The 19,700-nt window shown below is 44.8% G+C and overlaps 1 protein-coding gene across 1 annotated transcript in view; it reads right to left on the reverse strand.

Annotated features, from left to right (window-relative positions):
- The window catches only part of Ephx2 (epoxide hydrolase 2), a 43,057-nt gene that overhangs the window by 12,508 nt on the left and 10,849 nt on the right, over nt 1-19,700 (reverse strand). Inside the window, exons 3-9 of the mRNA XM_021181663.3 lie at nt 14,174-14,333; nt 12,021-12,211; nt 11,234-11,356; nt 7,691-7,759; nt 6,193-6,288; nt 5,639-5,717; nt 3,017-3,051 (exon numbers count right to left, since the gene is read on the reverse strand). Of these exons, the coding sequence (XP_021037322.1) occupies nt 3,017-3,051; nt 5,639-5,717; nt 6,193-6,288; nt 7,691-7,759; nt 11,234-11,356; nt 12,021-12,211; nt 14,174-14,333 (753 nt within the window). The remainder of the gene's footprint in view (nt 1-3,016; nt 3,052-5,638; nt 5,718-6,192; nt 6,289-7,690; nt 7,760-11,233; nt 11,357-12,020; nt 12,212-14,173; nt 14,334-19,700) is intronic.

The following is a 19,700-nucleotide window of genomic DNA, read 5'->3' on the forward strand; positions in this document are numbered from 1 at the left end:
CCACACACTGTCAGCACAAGCCCCAGGGAAACTCATGCCATGGAGACCCCTATTCCTTCCTGGACCACAGTGGTCCCTCTGTCTCCTGAGACCTCTTGCAGTCTCTGATGGGTTCTGTCCTGAGGAAGCACACACAAACACCTTCACTTCATATTCTGCCATAGCTTCTAGGATCTCAACAGACCCCAAGAAATCTTCAGCAGTGACACACCCTGCTGACGTACATGAAAGCACCTTTCCGTATTCTAGTTCATCATAGAGGTCACAGTGAGTTCAGTGTCCTCTCCAGTCTCCACAAGCTGAGAATCACACTTGGATCCTAAGAAGCTTGTAAAACAAAACAGCTCCAGCCATTCACTGCATCTTATACTCAAGAGCCTGACCCGCAAAGGTTAAACTCCCACACCAAAAGCCACACACAGTAAAAAGAAACAACTGTGTGTAGACACATTTCCAAACAGCAGTGAACTTTAAAAGATATTATTGCTATGTTTCACCCAGCCTTCTCGATGTGCAATCCCAAGGCTATAAATATACAGGGAGGCTTATGGGTAGAATAAAGGCTCCCATCCTAAAATAAAAATCACTTATGTTTACAGCAGCATTTTTATAGGAGCCAAAAGATGGGGTCAACCCCAGTATCCATCAGTTGATGAAAGTCACAGAACACGAAGGACACATACATATAAGGGATACTAGATACACACAAAAGGGTGAAATCAACTTATTTGTAGCAACATGAAGAACATGATGGTAAAATAATATAAGCAGGGTGGGGTGGTGTGGGGGGCTCATTTTTTATGAGGTCCAGAATAGTTATCTATGAGGTAGTATGGAAGAATGGCTAAGAGACTGAGGCAGTGGACATGAGAAGGATGGACAGAGAGAGAGAGAGAGAGACAGAGACAGACAGACAAAGACAGAATGAAAAAGCGATTTTAATTTTATAAACAAGAGGTCCTCTTTATTAAAAACAAAACAAAACAAAACAAAAAGCCCCATCTTCCAATGCATTGATTCTGTTTACTTCTGTGGTAAGTACAACTAGAGAGTGGTAGATGAGTTTCAAGGGACCTACTATATAGCAAAGTGACTATAATCAGTGATGATATGCTCTTGAAAGATGTTGGGTGAATGTCATGTGCTGTCACCGTAAAACGATGATTATGTTAGGTCAAGCATCTGTCAGTTATCTGGACGTGACTGTTCTAGAGCAGATATTAAACAACCCGTTATGCATGACAGAACGCATCGCTTGTCAATTAAAGATAAAGATTAAATAAAAGGAGAGCCCAGCTTTAGAAAAACTATGAGTCACGTGAACTGCCACAAAAATTTAGGAGTTGCGGTTGAGGGAAATGGTTTCACAAGGTATTTAGTGAACTGTGGTGAGAAAGCCTTAGAGGCGCCTGCATGAAAGCAGTGATGGGAGTCTTAACTCCATTTCCTCTGACCTCATATGTGAAGCCAATTTCAGCTTTTAAAGTAAAATTTTACATTAAAATTATTGTGGTGATTTTTCACAAGGACTGTTATAATCTGCCACACCCTAGGATTAGCCCCTTTAAAGTCCACACTTTAACGGGTTTAGTATAATCGAGTTGTGAAACTGTCACCACCATCCCAGTATCAGAAAACTTTCACTGCCCTAGAGGAAAGCCAACCGGCTGCATTTCCATTTGGTTTTCCCTTGTGTCTTGGCAGCCACTAATCTAAGTTCCCTCTGGATTACCTGTTTTGACACTCTCTACAAATGGAATTGCATGGTATGTGGCTTTTGTAACTGGCTTCTGCTTAACATCCACTCATGCGGGGACAGGGTCCATTGCTTCACTACTCTGCATGGCTGAGTAACCCTCCAGGGCATGGGTCATGGATCCTACCTACCCAGTCATTAGCTGGTGTGCTTGCTGTTTCCACTTGCAGCTACTACGGATGGGGCTGCTTTGAGTAGTGGGGTCTGGGCTCTCTCATCATTAGTTCTCTTGGGCTAGTTCCTAGTAATAGGTGTACCATTGATACCTCAAAGAGAGAAGGATATGGATTTTTCTCTTCATCTCATTTATTCTGACCTCAGGACTCCATGCAGGAGTGTTCTTTGGAGCAGCCCAGCACACCTGTACTGGCTAGTTTTGTGTCAACTTGACACAGCTGGAGTTATCACAGAGAAAGGAGCTTCAGTTGGGGAAATGTCTCCATGAGATTCAGCTGTAAGGCATTTTCTCAATTAGTGATCAAGGAAGGGGGGGGGCAGGGAAAGGCCCCTTGTGGGTGGGACCATCTCAGGGCTGGTAGTCTTGGTTCTATAAGAGAGCAGGCTGAGCAAGCCAGGGGAAGCAAGCCAGTAAAGAACATCCCTCCATGGCTTCTGTATCAGCTCCTGCTTTCTGACCTGCTTGAGTTCCAGTCCTGACTTCCTTCAGTGATGAACAGCAGTATGGAAGTGTAAGCTGAATAGACCCTTTCCTCCCCAACTGCTTCTTGGTCATGATGTTTGTGCAGGAATAGAAACCCTGACTAAGACAGCACCCATCCTGGGAAGATTCCAGTAGAAATAAGTGTGAAGCCAGGTGAGTTGACAGCAGTGGGATGTGGCATGGGAGTGGATTCCTGGGGATTTGTGAGAGGCCCGAGAAAGAGTCACCACTGGGAAACTGAGGCAAGAGAACAGTCCTGCCCGGAAGCTTATCTGTGGCAGGGAAGCCACAATTTACACACAAAGCTGGTGGTTGAGGACGCTCAGGATGGGGTGGAGAGAGTGGAGCAGAGAAGGTTTCAAATCTGGACCTACTACTTGTCAGCTGTGGGCAGCAACCTCAGGCTTGGGAGGTGCACCATACTTTATATGTGCTGGCTGCCATTTAGACCCGTCACCTCCATGTTCAGTGAGAGTCAGCACACAAGCTACGCACTGTGCTTTCCCGGGGTTTAGATGGACACCTGTGCCCCTAGCTCATGTCAGGGAGAAACTCGGGATGGGAACGATGCTGTACGTGTTACTGAAGAGGTTTCTTACCTTACACAGTGATTCCATGGCATATTCTTCTATTTCTGTAATTAGAAATGAGTGGGTGAATAGATAGATAGATAGATAGATAGATAGATAGATAGATGCATGCATGCATGCATGCATGCCAGGCGTGCTGGTACATGTCTTTAATCCTCAGCATCCAGGATGCAGAGACAGGCAGATCTCTGTGAGTTCAAGACAATTGTGGTCTACATCACACACACACACACACACACACACACAGACAGGCAGACAGACAGACAGACAGACAGAGAGAGAGAGAAGCGAAAAAAACAGAGAGGAAATGTGATTTTAATTTTATAAATAAGAAGTCTTGTTTATCAAAAACAAAACAAAACAAAAAACTCCCAATATATTGATTCTGTTTACTTTTTGGTTTGGTTTGGTTTTTCGAGACAGGGTTTCTCTGTGTAGCCCTGGCTGTACTGGAACTCACTCTGTAGACCAGGCTGGCCTCAAACTCAGAGGTCCGCTTGCCTCTGCCTCCCAAGTGCTGGGGTTAAAGGCGTGCAACACCACTGTCCGGCCTGTTTACTTTTTTTAAAGTCTATTTTGAGTTGGGTTTTGAATATGACATAAGATAAATTAGGTAATTTGATTCTGTTTGAGCTTTTTTTATCTGTCCCTTATTGAAGACCTAACTCCTCTTTGCAGAGTGTTCCCAGCACCCTTGTTGAAGGCTAGTTAAAAGGGTGTGTGTGTGTACATGTATGTGTGTGTACATGTATGTGTGTATGTGTCTATATATGTATGTGTGTGTGTTTTATTTCTAAGCTTTCTAGTCTGCTCTGCTTGTCGGGTTTGGTCTTTATACTGGTATCATACCACTTAACTACTATGGATTTGGAATAATGTTTAAAATCACAGTATTTAATTTCAAATCCCTGCAGACTTGTGGGTTTTCTCAAAATGCACTCAATTTCTTTGTGGATATGTGTGGTACTGCATGAATTGTAAAAATTCTCTAATCTAAAAAATATGCCATTGAACACTTGGGAGGCAGAGCAATGGAGTGAATTTGAAGCCAGCCAACAAAATAAATAGCAAATCCTCGTCTCATGGGGCAAAAAAAGCCATTGGAATTTTGATAAGGACTGCATTGTAACTTTAGATTAAATTGGGGGCTGGGGGTAAGTGACTTTTTTTAATAAAAAAGTTTTTTTTAAAAAAAGGCTTTTAATAAGAACTATTCCAGTGACCATAAAGAAAAAGAAGTGTCAAAAATGGTGAAAATAAAAGAAAAATAAGATCATTCAATAAATAAATAATAAAATCAATAATAAAATCATTCTCTTTTTCACTGGCTCTATTCAGAATGTTGTTACATCACTACATTATACCCAGGCAATTCCAAGCAGGCTGTCCTGAAGTAAATATAAAGCAAGTGTTCTCATCCCTAAAACTAGCAATCTGACTTCCCTGGGCTCTGAGGACGAAAGCTTCCCTCCCGTCTGTAGTTGAGTTTTGTGTCTTTTGGGGGGCAGGTGACACTGAGCAGACACTGTCCCACGTAGAGAAGAACCCACCATCCCCTCCAGCATGGCATGCCAAGGGATGTGGAGGATGGTCCTGTGAGTGGCCAAAGCCCCAGTCTAGGTCAGCAGGCTTTAAACATAGGAGCCAGACATGCCAGCTGTGATCACTGTGGTTAAGGGGACTGGGAAGCTGATTAGAGAGCCCAGCTGTCAACAGCATCACTGCCCATGAGGAGCTGTGTTCACACTTGGCTGCGTCATGTCCCTGCCTCCACACCTGAGCTCCGAAGACCTTTGAACTAAAGGCTCTCCTGCACCTGATACAAAGGAAGAACTCTTTCTATCAGAAAAATGCTCATAAACTTACAAACAGCCTCAGGATTGAGAAGCTATTTAATGTTTATTCTTGGGTTCTATAGTTGCAGGGCTTAGATCTGACTACAGTGGTTGCAGAATCCATCAGCTCTAAAGAATGGAAGGCAGAGATGCACAGGTGGTGTGTGTGTGTGCTCACAATTGTGCACACCCATGTTTAGAGCAGTGCTAATCAAAGCATTAAAGATGGGGGAACCCAGTGGTCTTTGGAGGAGGAATATATAGGCAGATGATGGTTTGAACACTGAACTCATTCATCTGGAAAGTGAGGAACCGCTACAATTCATCAGGGATAAACACAGAGACAGCATACTAGACGAGATTAGCCAGTCATGAAAGGTTAGCTATTGTGGGAGCCCACTGGCATGAGGCATCAAGAGTGGCTGCCTTCATGGAGAGAATGGGCAGAGGGGAGGGAAAGCTGAGGAAATAAATTCAGTCTTTTCCGCTAGGCATAGGAAAACCTTTCTAGAAAAAGATGCTATATCCCACATTATGACCAGCAGAGGGCTCCTTCCAGCACAAGCCTGTGTGCCTCCTGGGTCACTCAATGTGTACGGAGCAGGAGCAATCTAAGACCAACCATATGGGACACTGCAGGAGAGGATCAGGATTTCATCAGATGTGTTCAACCTGGACAGGGCAAGCTCAAGGAGGCCGGAAGCTGGGGCGGGGAGTTGGGGTGGAGCTAGGGATGTTGACCAGAGAGAAACATGACCATACAGGACATGTATAATCTATAAGGCAGCCAACTCACCAGGAGGAGAAGATGAGTCTCCATAGCCTTTCATGTCTATAGCCAGAACACGAAAGCCTGCCTGGGCCAGAGCAGGGATCTGGAAAACAAAACAGTTCAAGGGCATGGCCGTGTGGACTTGCCAGTCCCTAGCTGGTGCTCCTTGCTTCTATCCCTTCTTCCCTCTGACTTGTAAATGGCTCCACCTAAGTGCCACATGGCACTTGTTAGGTTCATTCCCATGGAGCTAGGTGGAGCCCATCTCCTAAGACTGCCGCGGACAGTCGTGGGGTTGTTGTATGCTGCATCAGAGCACACTGAGCAGAACATCTAGTCTGACAAGCTGCTGGCTATTACTGTGTTCATTTTGAAGATTTCTCACCAGGAGGTGCAGAATGCCCTGAAGAATGCAGAATGCACCTTCTAATGCAGATGTCTTGAGAGTCAATACAGCTCCAAGAAACTTCCTACAGCCAGCACTGTTGAGGCCATGTGGTTGTAGCCTGGAGATGATTCATCCACAATCCACCTCTTTCTCACCCTGATTGGGAAGCATCTTCTCCAGTTTCCCTTACCTGGTACCTCCAAGAAAACCAGCTCTCAGGAAAGCCATGGCAAAGGCATATGGCAGGGCCAGAGCCCATCTCCACAAAATGCAGGCGGATCCCTGGCTGTGGAAGAGAGGGGTATGACAGTAATCTTGGTGCCATTGCATGAAAAATGGGGCTTTCTTAGACAGGTAACATTCCACAGCCATTGCAGGGGATAGACAGACCCAGCCACCTCAGCTCAAAGACCCAAAGGCTAAATGGCTGGAGCTGTCAGTGGCCAATGTGGGTAACACACCAGGTGGTTTTCACTATGATGTGAAAAGATTATGCAGTTGGGAGCAAACAGAATCAAAATAATTTAGCGTCCCTCCTCTCTAAAGTGACTTAGTACTGGCAATGTCTCAAAATTTTCAAGTGGAAGCCGATTTTCTAGAAAACAAATGGTGACATGTAGAATTATAAGTCTACTTTATGAAATGTGTGTGTGTGTGTGTGTGTGATGGTTGGTGACGTATGCAAGGGTGCATGTGAATGCATGAGTGACAGACAGAGGTCAACCTTGGGTATCAATCTGTGGTAGTCTGAATGAGAATAATTCCCATGTACCCATGTGTTTAATTAATTGGTCTCCAGCAGGTGGAACTGCTTGGGAAGGATTAGGAGGTGTGGCCTTCTTGGGTGGGTTTGTGCTGTTCCCAATGTGCTCTCTCCACCTCATGCTTGGGGATCAAGACGTGAGCTCTCAGCTGCTGCTCCAACTCTTGCTGCCCTGCCTTTGCTCAACTATCATAAACTCTAATCCTCTGAAAGCATAAGCCCAGTTAAACTCTTTCTTCTATAAGTTGTCCTGGTCATATTTTATCATAGTAATAAAAAAATTAACTAAGACACATTCCCTAAGAGCAGTCCAATCTATCTATCTATCTATCTATCTATCTATCTGTCTGTCTGTCTGTCTGTCTGTCTATCTATCTATCTTATTATTGATAGAACCTCTCACTGGCCTGGAACACACAAAGTAGGCCATTCTTGCTGGTGAGCGAGCCCTGGGGGACTATTTGTTTCTGCCTCCCAATGATTATGATTACAAACACACACGACCATGCCTAGCTTTAGTTTTCACATGGAACTCAGGCCCTCACGCTTGCACAGTGAGTGCCTGACCAGCTGAGCTGTCTCCGCTCCTCAGCAGTTTGCTTCTTAGATATGATTGTTTACACAGTCTGTTTGAGTGGCTTTATTGGCAAGATGACCATTAGGGCTTCTAATGTCTGCATTATCCCTTCTCCCTGAAACATGCTGGCATTTCTAGACATGCCTTCCTCTGGTAAGAGTCGATGTAGTCACATGACCGAGTCCTGGCCAATCAAAAGTGTATGCTCCACCAAGGGCTCCTCCCATTTACCATGCTTTGTTCTCTTTTGTTTTCCTGTCTGTACATTTGTGGACTGACAACTCAGTGGTCCCTGTTATTTCACATATCATCCATGTCTTGTGGTCAGAGGGAAGTTGGCTGACTTACCTTTACTGTCACATATCCATGGCTGACGTCATTTGGATTGCACGGGACTGGCAGTGGGGCCTCAGGAAACTGAAAGTATGATGGTCACAGTGAAGGACAGCGTGAGACCCCAGACATCACCTCTGCCACTCCTCCTGAGTAAATCTTGATGGTCCTCATGAATCAACCCGGTCCAGATTGGACATGGCTGGACTCCATCAGCTATCTCAGTCACTGGACTGCGACTGAGTTCTGGCCGATGGAATGCAGACAGGAGTGCATAGCACTATCTCAGTCACTGGACTGCGACTGAGTTCTGGCCGATGGAATGCAGACAGGAGTGCATAGCACCCTGGTTAAGCCAACAGAATCCACATATGACTCTCTACAGTCCCTCATCTCCATCTTTTCACTGGGCATCCTATGAGATTTTGAAAGCCCTCAGCTGGTGACAGTAGGTCCTCTGTCATCCCAAGTCTCCGAATGACTGGCAGTGTTCCACAAAGGCCCCAGGGCTGCCAAATGAACATCATATGAGCCAGAAAAAAACCACAAGATTTGTACATCTCTGTGGTTTCAGACCATCCTCCACAGAAGTCCTCAGATGGCCACCAGGCTCAGGCCAGGTATAACTGCTGCCTTTCTGTGATGCCTCTGTAGGAAGGGATCTCCCTTTTGTCAGCTGCAGCCCTACTCTGTGCTTCTCAGTGAGCTGCAGCCTGACTCTGTGCCTGCCTTAGACTGTTCAAATTCTCACCATAGAGTTCCACAGACTGGGTGGCTGTTTTCAACAACAGGCAGCTATTTCTTCGTTTGGGAGGACAGAAGTCTGAGATGAAGGTGTAGGCGGGGCCAGTTTCTTCTGAGATCTATGTTTATAGATGGCCATGCCCCCCTGTGTCCTTCCTCCCTGTGTCCCTCTGCGTGCCTGTGGCTTAGTCTCTATTTCTTACATGGAGACTAGTCACATTAGGTTCCAGTTCCCCTTGCTGGTCTCCTGTTTCCTTAATGACCTCTTCCAAGGCCCTGTATTCAAATCCAGCCATATTCGGAGATACTAGGCACTGCCATTTCAGTATGTGAATTTCAGAGCGCCCAGCCTTTAACAGTCTGTGTCTTGGTCCTTGTCCTTGTCCTCTGGGGACCCAGAGGCTTCCCCTGATCTGTCTTTGGGAAACATCTCAGTGAGGAGGAAAGTTCCAGAATGCCCCCTTCTTTACCTCACTGGTATAAGCTCCCAAAGCATCAATGTCATAGGATGGGCTACTGAGCACATGCGCAGGTAGGAAGTCTCCTAATGCCTGAGCTTCGACTGTGCAGGTTACCACCCTTCCTGGCTTCACCTGCCAGCTAGTCCTGAGAAAGCTGTCCTTCATGACTCTGTTATCTAACCTCTAAAATGGGGGCATAAACTAGAATTTATTTCACTTTCAAAGACAGGAGATGCTTCTCAGATCAGAAAGGGAGTCTCACCCAGGTCATGCCACACTATGAGTGAACCCTACAGACATTGTACTAAGTAAAATAAACAGTATGTGATTCCACTCATACGAGGGACTCAGAAGTCAGAGTCTTAGAGACAGAAAGTAGAGTTTAGCGTGAGTCATTACTTAACAAGTACAAGCTTTTCTTTTTTTTTTTTTCTTTTTAACGGAAGAGTCTGGAGGTGGATAGAGTTGATTGCACAGTGTTCTGAATGTACCTAACACCACAGAACTGCTCACTTTAAAATGACTAAGATGGTAAACTTTCTGCTAAATGTATTTTGCCACAACTTTGAAGTACTGGAGACAAGGGCACAGTAGTTATTCTCCCCTGTGGCTTCCTGTATGTACAGAACACTGGGAATTTGTCAGATACTGTTTGAGCGGACCAAGAAGCTGGGTCTGGAAGTGAGGTTGCCCTAACCCCTCACAAGCATGTTTGTCTCAAAGTATTCTCCAAGGCCCCTTATCTGGAGTTGGGCTGTGTCTCTAATTCTGTGACAGGGAGGGGAAGAGAAAAAGCAGAGACAACCCAGGAGTAAAAGCATCATTTCCTTAAACAGTGAGGAGCGGTGGTGGTTTGAATGTTTGGCCCAGGGAGTGGCACTATTAGGAGGTGTGGCCTTGTTGGAAGAAGTGTATCTCTGTGGAGGTTGTCTTTGAGACCCTTCCTCCTAGCTTCCTGAAAACAGTCTGCTTCTGGCTTCCTTTCCATGAAGATGTAGAACTCTCAACTCCTCCAGCACCATGCCTGCCTGGACTCTGCCATGCTCCCACCTTGATGATAAAGGACTGAACCTCTGAACTTATAAGACAGCCCCAATTAAACATTGTCCTTTATAAGAGTTGCCTTGGTCATGGTGTCTCTTCACAGTAATGAAAACCCTAACTAAGACAGAGGTGAACCATTTCCATCACAGGATTGCTATTGTTTGTTTATGACATGATGTGACAATACCTGCTACTGTGGGAAGCTCAGCCCTTGAGAGAAAGCTCAACTGAGAACTCCAGCCCTCATCCTCCCCAGTCGGTTTCTGCTGGATGTTTATAAGACTCTGACTTGATGATGTCACCTTTCTGGCATTTGTTCTTTCTCTTGGAAGCCTCACCACAGGAGACACTCTGCTCTGATTGGGACTCTATCAGAAACTCCTATTGGCTCCCTTAAATGGACTTTCCCAAATGATTTCTGTCAGATGTTTTGAGCACCCAACTTGGTGATGTTTTGATATCTATCTATCTATCTATCTATCTATCTATCTATCTATCTACCTATCATCTATCTATCTCTTGGTATTTATTCTTTTACTTTGGCTTGCTACATTCTTAATAAACTCACTCATTCAAAGCCCAAAGTATGGTCATTGTGAATCACTCTCTGGGCTATACGTTATACATAACTGATGGTAAGCAAGGAAGGATATACAACACGTATCTAGCTTACTGGGAGGAATGGATAAACTTAGCAACAGAGAGGATGGATGGTTTGATTCAACTTGGCCTTAGTTTCCCCTCTGCTTGTAAGACTTCTAGGCTTAGAGAGAACAAGCTAAGCTTGGGCAATACTTCAGGTCTGGTGTTGTTTATTCTACATTTTTTACTTATTAATTAAATGTATTTGATTTATTGTGTTAAACAAATCTATTTATTTATTAAATATGTAAGCTGTTATATAATAAACTGAATTGTGTCTTCCCCTGAAACACACATGATAAATTTCTAGATGCCAACATCTCCAAATATGAGTGTATTAACTGGCTAGACTCTGGTCAGAGCTCTAAAGATCTGGTCTCTGTATCTCCAGTGCTAAGATTACATGCATGTACCACTGTGCCCAGATTCCATGCAAGTGCTTGAGATCACATTCAGACCTCATGTTTCCATGAGAGACACTTGCCAACTGAGCCATCTCCCAGCCCTAAGTGCCTTTCTCTTGTCTTAGTTTCCTAGCTTGCCAAACATTGGTTTAAACTCCCACTTACTGCTTGCACAGAAGGAAATGGATAGATGTTGGTCGGGGGTGTGGACTTCCTGAATCATGGGTGGCAAGGACCAAGACTCTGCCCAGACCTAAAGTTACCTGTGTCCCTGTGACCTTCTCCAGTTCTTTCAGAGCCGAGGCTGTGTTGTGGACCAGGATGGTAACCATCCCCATGTCACGGGCTGGCTTCAGATTACTTCCAAAGTCATCTAGGAGAACAACCTGGACCCAAACAATATGGAATGGACATCAGCTAGAGAAAGCATCTTGTGTGAAAAGATCCTCAGAAGGAGAACAGGACCGGGGGCAGCTCTATGGTGAGTAAATGAAGAACATGGACCCTCAGGGATGGAGTGGGGGGTCTAGGTCTGGCATCTGGTGGCAGCAGGAAGGGCTAGCACATGAAGGAGAGGGACCTTTCCTTTACCCTTTAAGATTAGAGTAGGAGAGCGTAATACAGTGTTTCAGCATAGTGACTCCCGGGACATTTAACTGACAGAGACAGAATTCAAGTGGGATGTGACACTTGGACAGGGATTGGATGGGGAGGCCTGGCAGAAGGAGATCCACTCCTGATCACCCTTTTGTGGGGTGACTCTCACTAGCTTCATGTTCTTGGCAAAGTCTCCCAGGGTCTCTGTTTCTTCGCAAGTAAACTCGGGCAGCTGCTCTAACAGCATATGTTTTAACCTACAGTCACAGAAGGGCTACATCAGTGGAACATCTGGACTAAGCTACATGTCAAAAACCTTCCTCCTGACACAAAAGAAATGGCCTAAGACTGTGCTGCCAGACCCCAAGGGTACCCCAGTCTGTAAACTCAATGGTTCCCTTGTTGGAAAATCTCTGGGACACCCTTTCCCCATGAAAGGGAGTACCTACTAACCTCATTGGGTTTTGCCTTCAGGGTATCCAGTAAAAAATTGTAGATCTGAGGCTCAGGCTTGATCATCCCAACCTGACAGGACTCTATCAGGAAGTCAAAGTGTTGGCTCAGCTCACACATCATCTGGCCCAGGCTGTCTCTCTTGTCTCCGTCGTCCAGCCAGTTGTTGGTGACAATGCATGTTGTGAATCCTGAGAAGGAAGTTATTAGAGATTGTATCAGCTATAGAGAGAGCTCTGCCCCACAATTCTCTGGGTACCTCCAAGGGGCTTCTGAGAATGGGTTCCTACTGTGGCTCCTGCTAAATGATTCCAATTTCTACATACACAGCTTTCATTAGAGGAGCTGAGAAAGAATCACCTTACCCAGAGCATCTCCCGGCACTGTCCTGAGCATGGAGCTTTCTGAAGACTAGTCTCTCCTTCTTAACCATGTGAACATCAGCATTTTGACACGACTGCCTCATCTTACAAGGGTGTCTAAGTTTCCTCAGTTTACGTGGTTCTCTCCACTTCTGTGGCTGGTAGGGAGCACCTATCTCTCCCATATTGACAGATGACCGTGGCACACACTACTCAGAACCCACAGTGAAGTCCAATGCTTCTCTATAGTCTATACTAATGGAAACTCCGTGGTGGGAAGGCAAGAAGTAAATCCAGTCTAAAGCAACTAAGTAGCACATGTTGATTTTAGCGTCTGACACCAGGCAGTTTATTTTAGGCATATTTTAAGCACAGCACAATTTTGGAAAATGTTTCCTGATGATAATTAATTCAATCCCATGTGTAAAACAAAGCATAAGACACATGTACATTGAAACTCTTCACAAAGTATATATGGAAGCCTCTTCCATAAAGATAGGTTCTATGGACTCAGAACAATGCTCAGGGTAAGGGTCTAGGGAGAATGACTGAAATAGACATAATAGTCTGGGGAATTCAAATGTGGGCTGGTTCTCCAGATACTATGGGTCACCAGGCTGTTAACTACATTCATTCCCAGCATCTCCAGCAGAAAACAGGTATGCATCTTCCTTTGAAGAGACAACCTTGCATGTTTAACATTTCTAGTCTGTGAGCATGAGGGCTTCATGCCCTCTACAAAAACCACTTGGCTTGATCATCAGGAACCTCACTCCCATTTCAAAACTGGAGAAACCCAAATAGAAACAGCATCATCTCCTGGCTCTGTCCACCCAGTCAACCATGGCAAGAAGCAGGAGATGTTGGAAACAAGACACAGACAAGCCGATGGTGAGAGAAGAAGTATGGACATGGGATGAGCTATGGCTTGCATGTGTCTCCCAAAACTTTGTGTTGGAAATTTAATTTCTACTATGATAGGGTTAGTGGGCAAATGACTAACAAAATGAGCAGGGCATGGGGAGCTCTGTCTTCAGGAAGGAAGTCTGTGCTTTTTCTAAAATAACTGGGCCTGCAAGGTGGGATATCTTGTCTCCCCATCATTCACACTCTATTCTTCCCTTTCCATTCCCAACATGGTGAGATACAGCATGGAAGCCCTCTCAGATACGGGTCTCTTGCTCTTGTGCTTCTCAGCCCTAGAACTATAAGAAGCATATCTGTCCTTTGTAAACTCCCTAGCCTTGGGTCTTTTGTTATAGCAGCACAGATGGATTGAGTCAGATGCCTTGAACATCATGATGTAAGTCTAATGTGGATGTTGTCATTGATGCCTATGAAGAAGAAGAAGCGGGCACTAAAATAAAATACCTGCTAATGGATGGTTTTGACCTTGTGTCTTAGACCACATGACATCATCTCAACTCACACCACCTCCTAGTACCATTCTGACACCCAAAGACTGACACTCTGACACTCAAACACTGGGAAAATCAGAGCAGCTTAAAAGCAAAAATTTTGCTCATTTGAATATTGATACTAATTAGTACCAACCAAAGGGCAGGATTTTGTTCATAAAGCAGTTACTGGTAATTGCTTTATTATATGCAATTATGTCATTTCTCCAGGTATCCTAACAATACAGAGTTGTCTCATGTCTCAAACATGCTCTGGTGCTTGCTTTAAGAGTATTTCAGATCTGTGACCTTGAAACAAAATAGTGCTCTGACCTCAGCTTCTCAGGGGCTCTGGTACAGTTGAGCCATGGGATGGGCAGTATAGGACTCTTACCTTTCTTTTTGAGAGCAATGGCTGCCTGAAGCATGGGGCGGTTGATGCTTCTTGCTGCCATAGCTTGGCTGAATATTTGACTTATGGAGAAATTCTCAGGTAGACTGGCTCCACAGGCTTTGGAGGACTTCCTGTAGCTTTCATCCATGAGTGGTACCCACTGTAAAGCAGAAAGATGAGGGTGGAAGGCGGAGTCAGTGGTTGCAACCTTGGGGAAGGTTTGGCAGCACCATTAAGTTCAGATGTGTGTGCTCCAACCCTGGAAACATGCTCCTTGAAAGAAATGGATGGACGTAACTGGGCTACACTAAAGTAACAGAAGCCGGGGAGCCCAGAAGTGGGATAAATTCCTTTCCCACAATTCCGAAGTCTGTGAAGACCAAAGTCAAGATGCAGACAGAGTTGCTGTGTTGGAGTTCATCAAAAGACCCTTACTCACAAAGAACACAGAGACCGCTGCCATCGCTGCAAACTGCATGAGGATTATTTTTTTTTAATATTTTTATTACATATTTTCCTCAATTACATTTCCAATACTATCCCAAAAGTCCCCCATAGCGCCCCCCACTTCCCTACCCACCCATTCCCATTCTTTTGGCCCTGGCATTCCCCTATATTGGGGCATATAAAGTTTGCAAGTCCAATGGGCCTCTCTTTCCATTGATGGCCGACTAGGCCATCTTTCGATACATATGCAGCTAGAGACAAGAGCTCCAGGGTTCTGGTTAGTACATCATGTTGTTCCAACAATAGGGTTGCAGATCCCTTTAGCTCCTTGGGTACTTTCTCTAGCTTCTCCATTGGGAGCCCTGTGATACATCCAATAGCTGACTGTGAACATCCACTCCTGTGTTTGCTAGGCCCCGGCATCGTCTCACAAGAGACAGCTATATTTGGGTCCTTTCAGCAATCTTGCTAGTGTATGCAATGGTGTCAGCGTTTAGAAGCTGATTATGGGACGGATCCCTGGATACAGCAGTCTCTAAATGGTCCATCCTTTCATCACAGCTACGAACTTTGTCTCTGTAACTCCTTCCCTGGGTGTTTTGTTCCCAATTCTAAGAAGGTGCACAGTGTCCACACTTTGGTCTTCATTCTTCTTGAGTTTCATGCGTTTATCAAATTGTATCTTATATCTTGGGTATCCTAAGTTTTGGGCTAATATCCACTTATCAATGAATACATATTGTGTGAGTTCTTTTGTGATTGTGTTACTTCACTCAAGATGATGCCCTCCAGGTCCATCCATTAAAAAATGGGGCTCAGAACTGAACAAAGAATTCTCACCTGAGGAATACCGAATGGCAGAGAAACACCTGAAAAAATGTTCAACATCCTTAATCATCAGGGAAATGCAAATCAAAACAACCCTGAGATTCCACCTCACACCAGTCAGAATGGCTAAGATCAAAAATTCAGGTGACAGCAGATGATGGCGAGGATGTGGAGAAAGAGGAACACTCCTCCATTGTTGGTGGGATTGCAAGCTTGTACAACCACTCTGGAAATCAGTCTGGCGGTTCCTCAGAAAATTGGACATAGTACTACCGGAGGATCCAGCAATACCTCTCCTGGGCATATATCCAGAAGATGTCCCAACCGGTAAAAAGGACACATGCTCCACTATGTTCATAGCAGCCCTATTTATAATAGCCAGAAGCTGGAAAGAACCCAGATGTCCCTCAACAGAGGAATGGATACAGAAATTATGGTACATTTACACAATGGAGTACTACTCAGCTATTAAAAAGAATGAATGCATGAGGATTATTTTATTGATCCAACATGTTGGGGATCCCCCTCTTAGCATGCAGGCCAGAGGAGAGACCCAGAACAAAGAAAGTACACACTTTTTATACCTTTGTAAGGGGCAGATTTGGGTAGCAGGGTTCTCATTGGTGTAGCAAGTAACCCTTTCAGGCATTGGTTGGTTTGTATAGTGACTAAGTAACCCTTTGGCCTAGTCCCTCACTTTGCTTGCCCCCATGGTGGGCTATTATGATTTGGTCAGCAAAGTAATAGTACATTTTGAACTTATGGATCAGCTAGAAACATCACAGCTATTAATGTCAGGGGAATTCTTCCAACAAGGTCAGTGTGGGGTGAGGGGCAGAAAAATTGCTAATCTTGTTATGGCTATTTTTCTGAGAACAACTAATATTGTTTTAGTAGCTGCAGGCTTAATCATTTTGACTGCTAAAACTATGTTTTTACATTTGTTTAGTCAGCCAGCTTCCTTATCTGGCTCTGCACTTGGCCTGCTAGTACAGTTTGGAAAGTCTTTTTCGAAGGTACTGGGGGGTCTTGAATTCATTTTGGATATTACATTCTCCCCCCCCCCCTTTCCCTGGTACATTTAATAAGAGGCACTCTGGCTTACTGCCAAAGCCTGGAGTGGATGCAGGGGAAAGGGAAACATCATTAGGCAAGTATGAGAAGCAGCCAAGGGCTCAGAACACCATAGGGCACTCCTGGTAGGCCACTCCCACAGCCTCTTCCATCTCCCCTTCAGCAGTCACAACAACTGGGGGCACTGATTTCTCAGGGACCACCCCTTGCCTGCTCTGGGTTTCCTGAGCTCACACCTCCCTAGGCTCCAGGTCTATGGATGGGGCTGCTGTGCCCTGCTAGGTGCTCTCTGGAGTTGGAGAGTGGGAGGCAGGACAGCTGGAGATCTGAAAGGAAGAGGTCAGCATCAGGGACTGACAGGATTCTTAGGCTTTGCCCCGGGTCATTAGTCCAAGTCCGAACACAAAGAGACACACAAGACACACACGGAAGCTGTCCAGATAAAGTGTCACAGTAATTCCACAGATAGAGAAAGTAACCAACCAACCAAGACCAAAACAGGGCGTCCTTAACGCAACTCCAGAGCCAAATCTAAACACAGAGAGATACACAAGACACACAGAAACCATTCTCCAGGCAACCACCATAGAATCACAGTACCACAGAAAATGACAAACACAAACAAGACCAATAACAGGGCATCCTTCAGATCCAACTTCCCAGCTTGACACCGGAGCATTCTCTAGTATTGTGGCCCACGTTGCTGAGACCACCCCAAATGAGCCCCTCTTCATGAGAAGGCCCCCCAAACCTAAGACCAACCTAAAACCAAGATAACCAGTCTTCCCCTTGGGACCAAAACCAGACCTGAAACCAGATAAACAAAAAGCAAAACAAAAAGCAAAACACAATCAGAAGGTGGTCTAGTGGAGGACACACAAGTGAACAAAACAGACCGACAGACAGAAACAGACACACAGACAGACAGGGATCACACTTTACCTCTGATATATGGTGTCTGTGTCCTCCTGAGGAGGGCCTTCCTGGACAACACACCAAATGTTGGAGTTCATCAGAAGACCCTTACTCACAAAGACCACAGAGACCGCTGCCATCGCTGCAAACCACATGAGGATTTTTTATTGATCTAACATATCAGGACTCTCCTCTCAGCATGCAGGCCAGAGGAGAGAACCAGAACAAAGAAAGAACACACTTTTTATACCTTTGTAAGGGGCAGATTTGGGTAGCAGGGTTCTCATTGGTGTAGCAAGTAACCCTTTCAGGCATTGGTTGGTTTGTATAGTGACTAAGTAACCCTTTGGCCTAGTCCCTCACTTTGCTTGCCCCCATGGTGGGCTATTATGATTTGGTCAGCAAAGTAATAATACATTTTGAACTTATGGATCAGATATTAATGTCACAGTTATTAATGTCAGGGGAATTCTTGCAACAAGGTCAGGGTGGTTTATGGTCTTTGTCAGAATTCAGTGTGGGAAGCGGGGGGGGGGGGGGCGGGGCGGGGGGCAGGAGAATTGCTAATCTTGTTATGGCTATTTCTCTGAAAACAACTAATATTGTTTTAGTAGGTGCAGGCTTAATCATTTTGACTGCTAAAACTATGTTTTTACATTTGTTTAGTCAGCCAGCTTCCTTATCTGGCTCTGCACTTGGCCTGCTAGTACAGTTTGGAAAGTCTTTTTCGAAGGGGGAAGGTACTGAGGGGGTCTTTAATTCATTTTGGATATTACAGCTGTCGGTGTCATAGATAGTATCAGTCATTTTTCTCAAAGGAGAAGAGCCTAACTAATTCTCTATGGTCCCTTCTCCAAGGACTCTAACCTCATTCTGAAGGGCTGTACTCTCCTGATTTAGTTACTACCTGAAGGCTCTACAGCCTAAGGCTATGGGAGAGGATCTTAACATATGCCTTGGAGAAGCAGCCACAGGCATTAAGATAACATCCAACCTTCAAAGAGAAACTACACAAATGGCTACTACTATAGCTGAATGAAAAAATGTCCTTTCAAACCTAGAACATTGAAGTCTTCATCTTCTGCACCTCAGAATGACTTTGGTGGACAAGGGTTTTAAAGATGAGAGTTAGGTTAAATTAGGTCATTGGGATTCAATTCAATAAGATGGGCATCCTTAGAGGATGAAATCAGGACATGGCTCCATGCTATCATTAAATAGGTATACTGTCCTCCAAGTTTAATCCAAAGGACTGCACTATTGTTGGGGGATGAAGACTTTGGGAGACACAGGGGGTGGAAGGTACTTAGGCCATTGGGAGTACATGCTTGTAGGGGGTTGTGGGATGTTAGCTTCCCAGCCTCTCTCCTCTTCTATCTGGTCCATAAGGTAAATTGTACTACCTATACAAGATGCCCAGAACTATGAAACTGTCCAATCTTGGACAGGACTCTTATCTGTGAGCTATATAAATATTTTCCCTTTATAACTTAATTGCCTTAGGCATTTTATTCAAGCAACCTAAAGCTAATACATATAAATAGAAGAAGGAAAGTCATATATTGAGCCAGTGAGAAACTGGCTGTCTGCAATATGAAACCCCAGAAGAAACCAATCTGTCTGGGACTCTAATCTATAACTTCTCAGTTATTGTTTAATATACTCAGTCTGTGTTTTACTATGGCAGCTTACAGTGGACCAAACAGCTGTATCCTGCTAAAATGTATATGCTGAAGCCCCAGTTCTCAGTGTATATTATCTGGAGGTGGAGGTTTTCAGAGATGACTGAGTCATAGAAAGTGGAGTCCCCACACCTGGAGCTAGTACCTTTATAAAAAGACACAGGAGCTTTGGGAGTTTGCTTTTTCTACTATGAGGCTACAGCAAGAGGAGAGCTGACTGGAATCCAGGAAGAGCACCCTCCCTAGATGCCTTGTGTTCTCCAGTTTCTGGAAGAGCAAGAAGTGAATATCTGATATTTGAGTCACCCAGATTTCTGTAGCATATCTACAATAGCAGCCTAAGCTATGGCATGGTTCTAGCAAGCTCACTGCAGATGGATTGTAGCACACATGCTCCGTTTCAAAACTATTCATGAGCATCTCAGACTAAAAGCAGCTACCCAGAAGTGCATCCGTTTAAACAGGATAGCTATATGGGGTATATCCATACAGTGGGTCCCCAGTAGCCACAAGGATAAATTATTGCTAATTGCCTGCAGTAGCATCTGTGGACAACACATACACAAGGCTGAGCAGAAGAC

This window comes from Mus caroli, unplaced genomic scaffold (assembly GCF_978045245.1).
Source record: "Mus caroli unplaced genomic scaffold, Mus_caroli_1 scaffold_12, whole genome shotgun sequence".
In the NCBI taxonomy this organism is placed as follows: domain Eukaryota; kingdom Metazoa; phylum Chordata; class Mammalia; order Rodentia; family Muridae; genus Mus; species Mus caroli.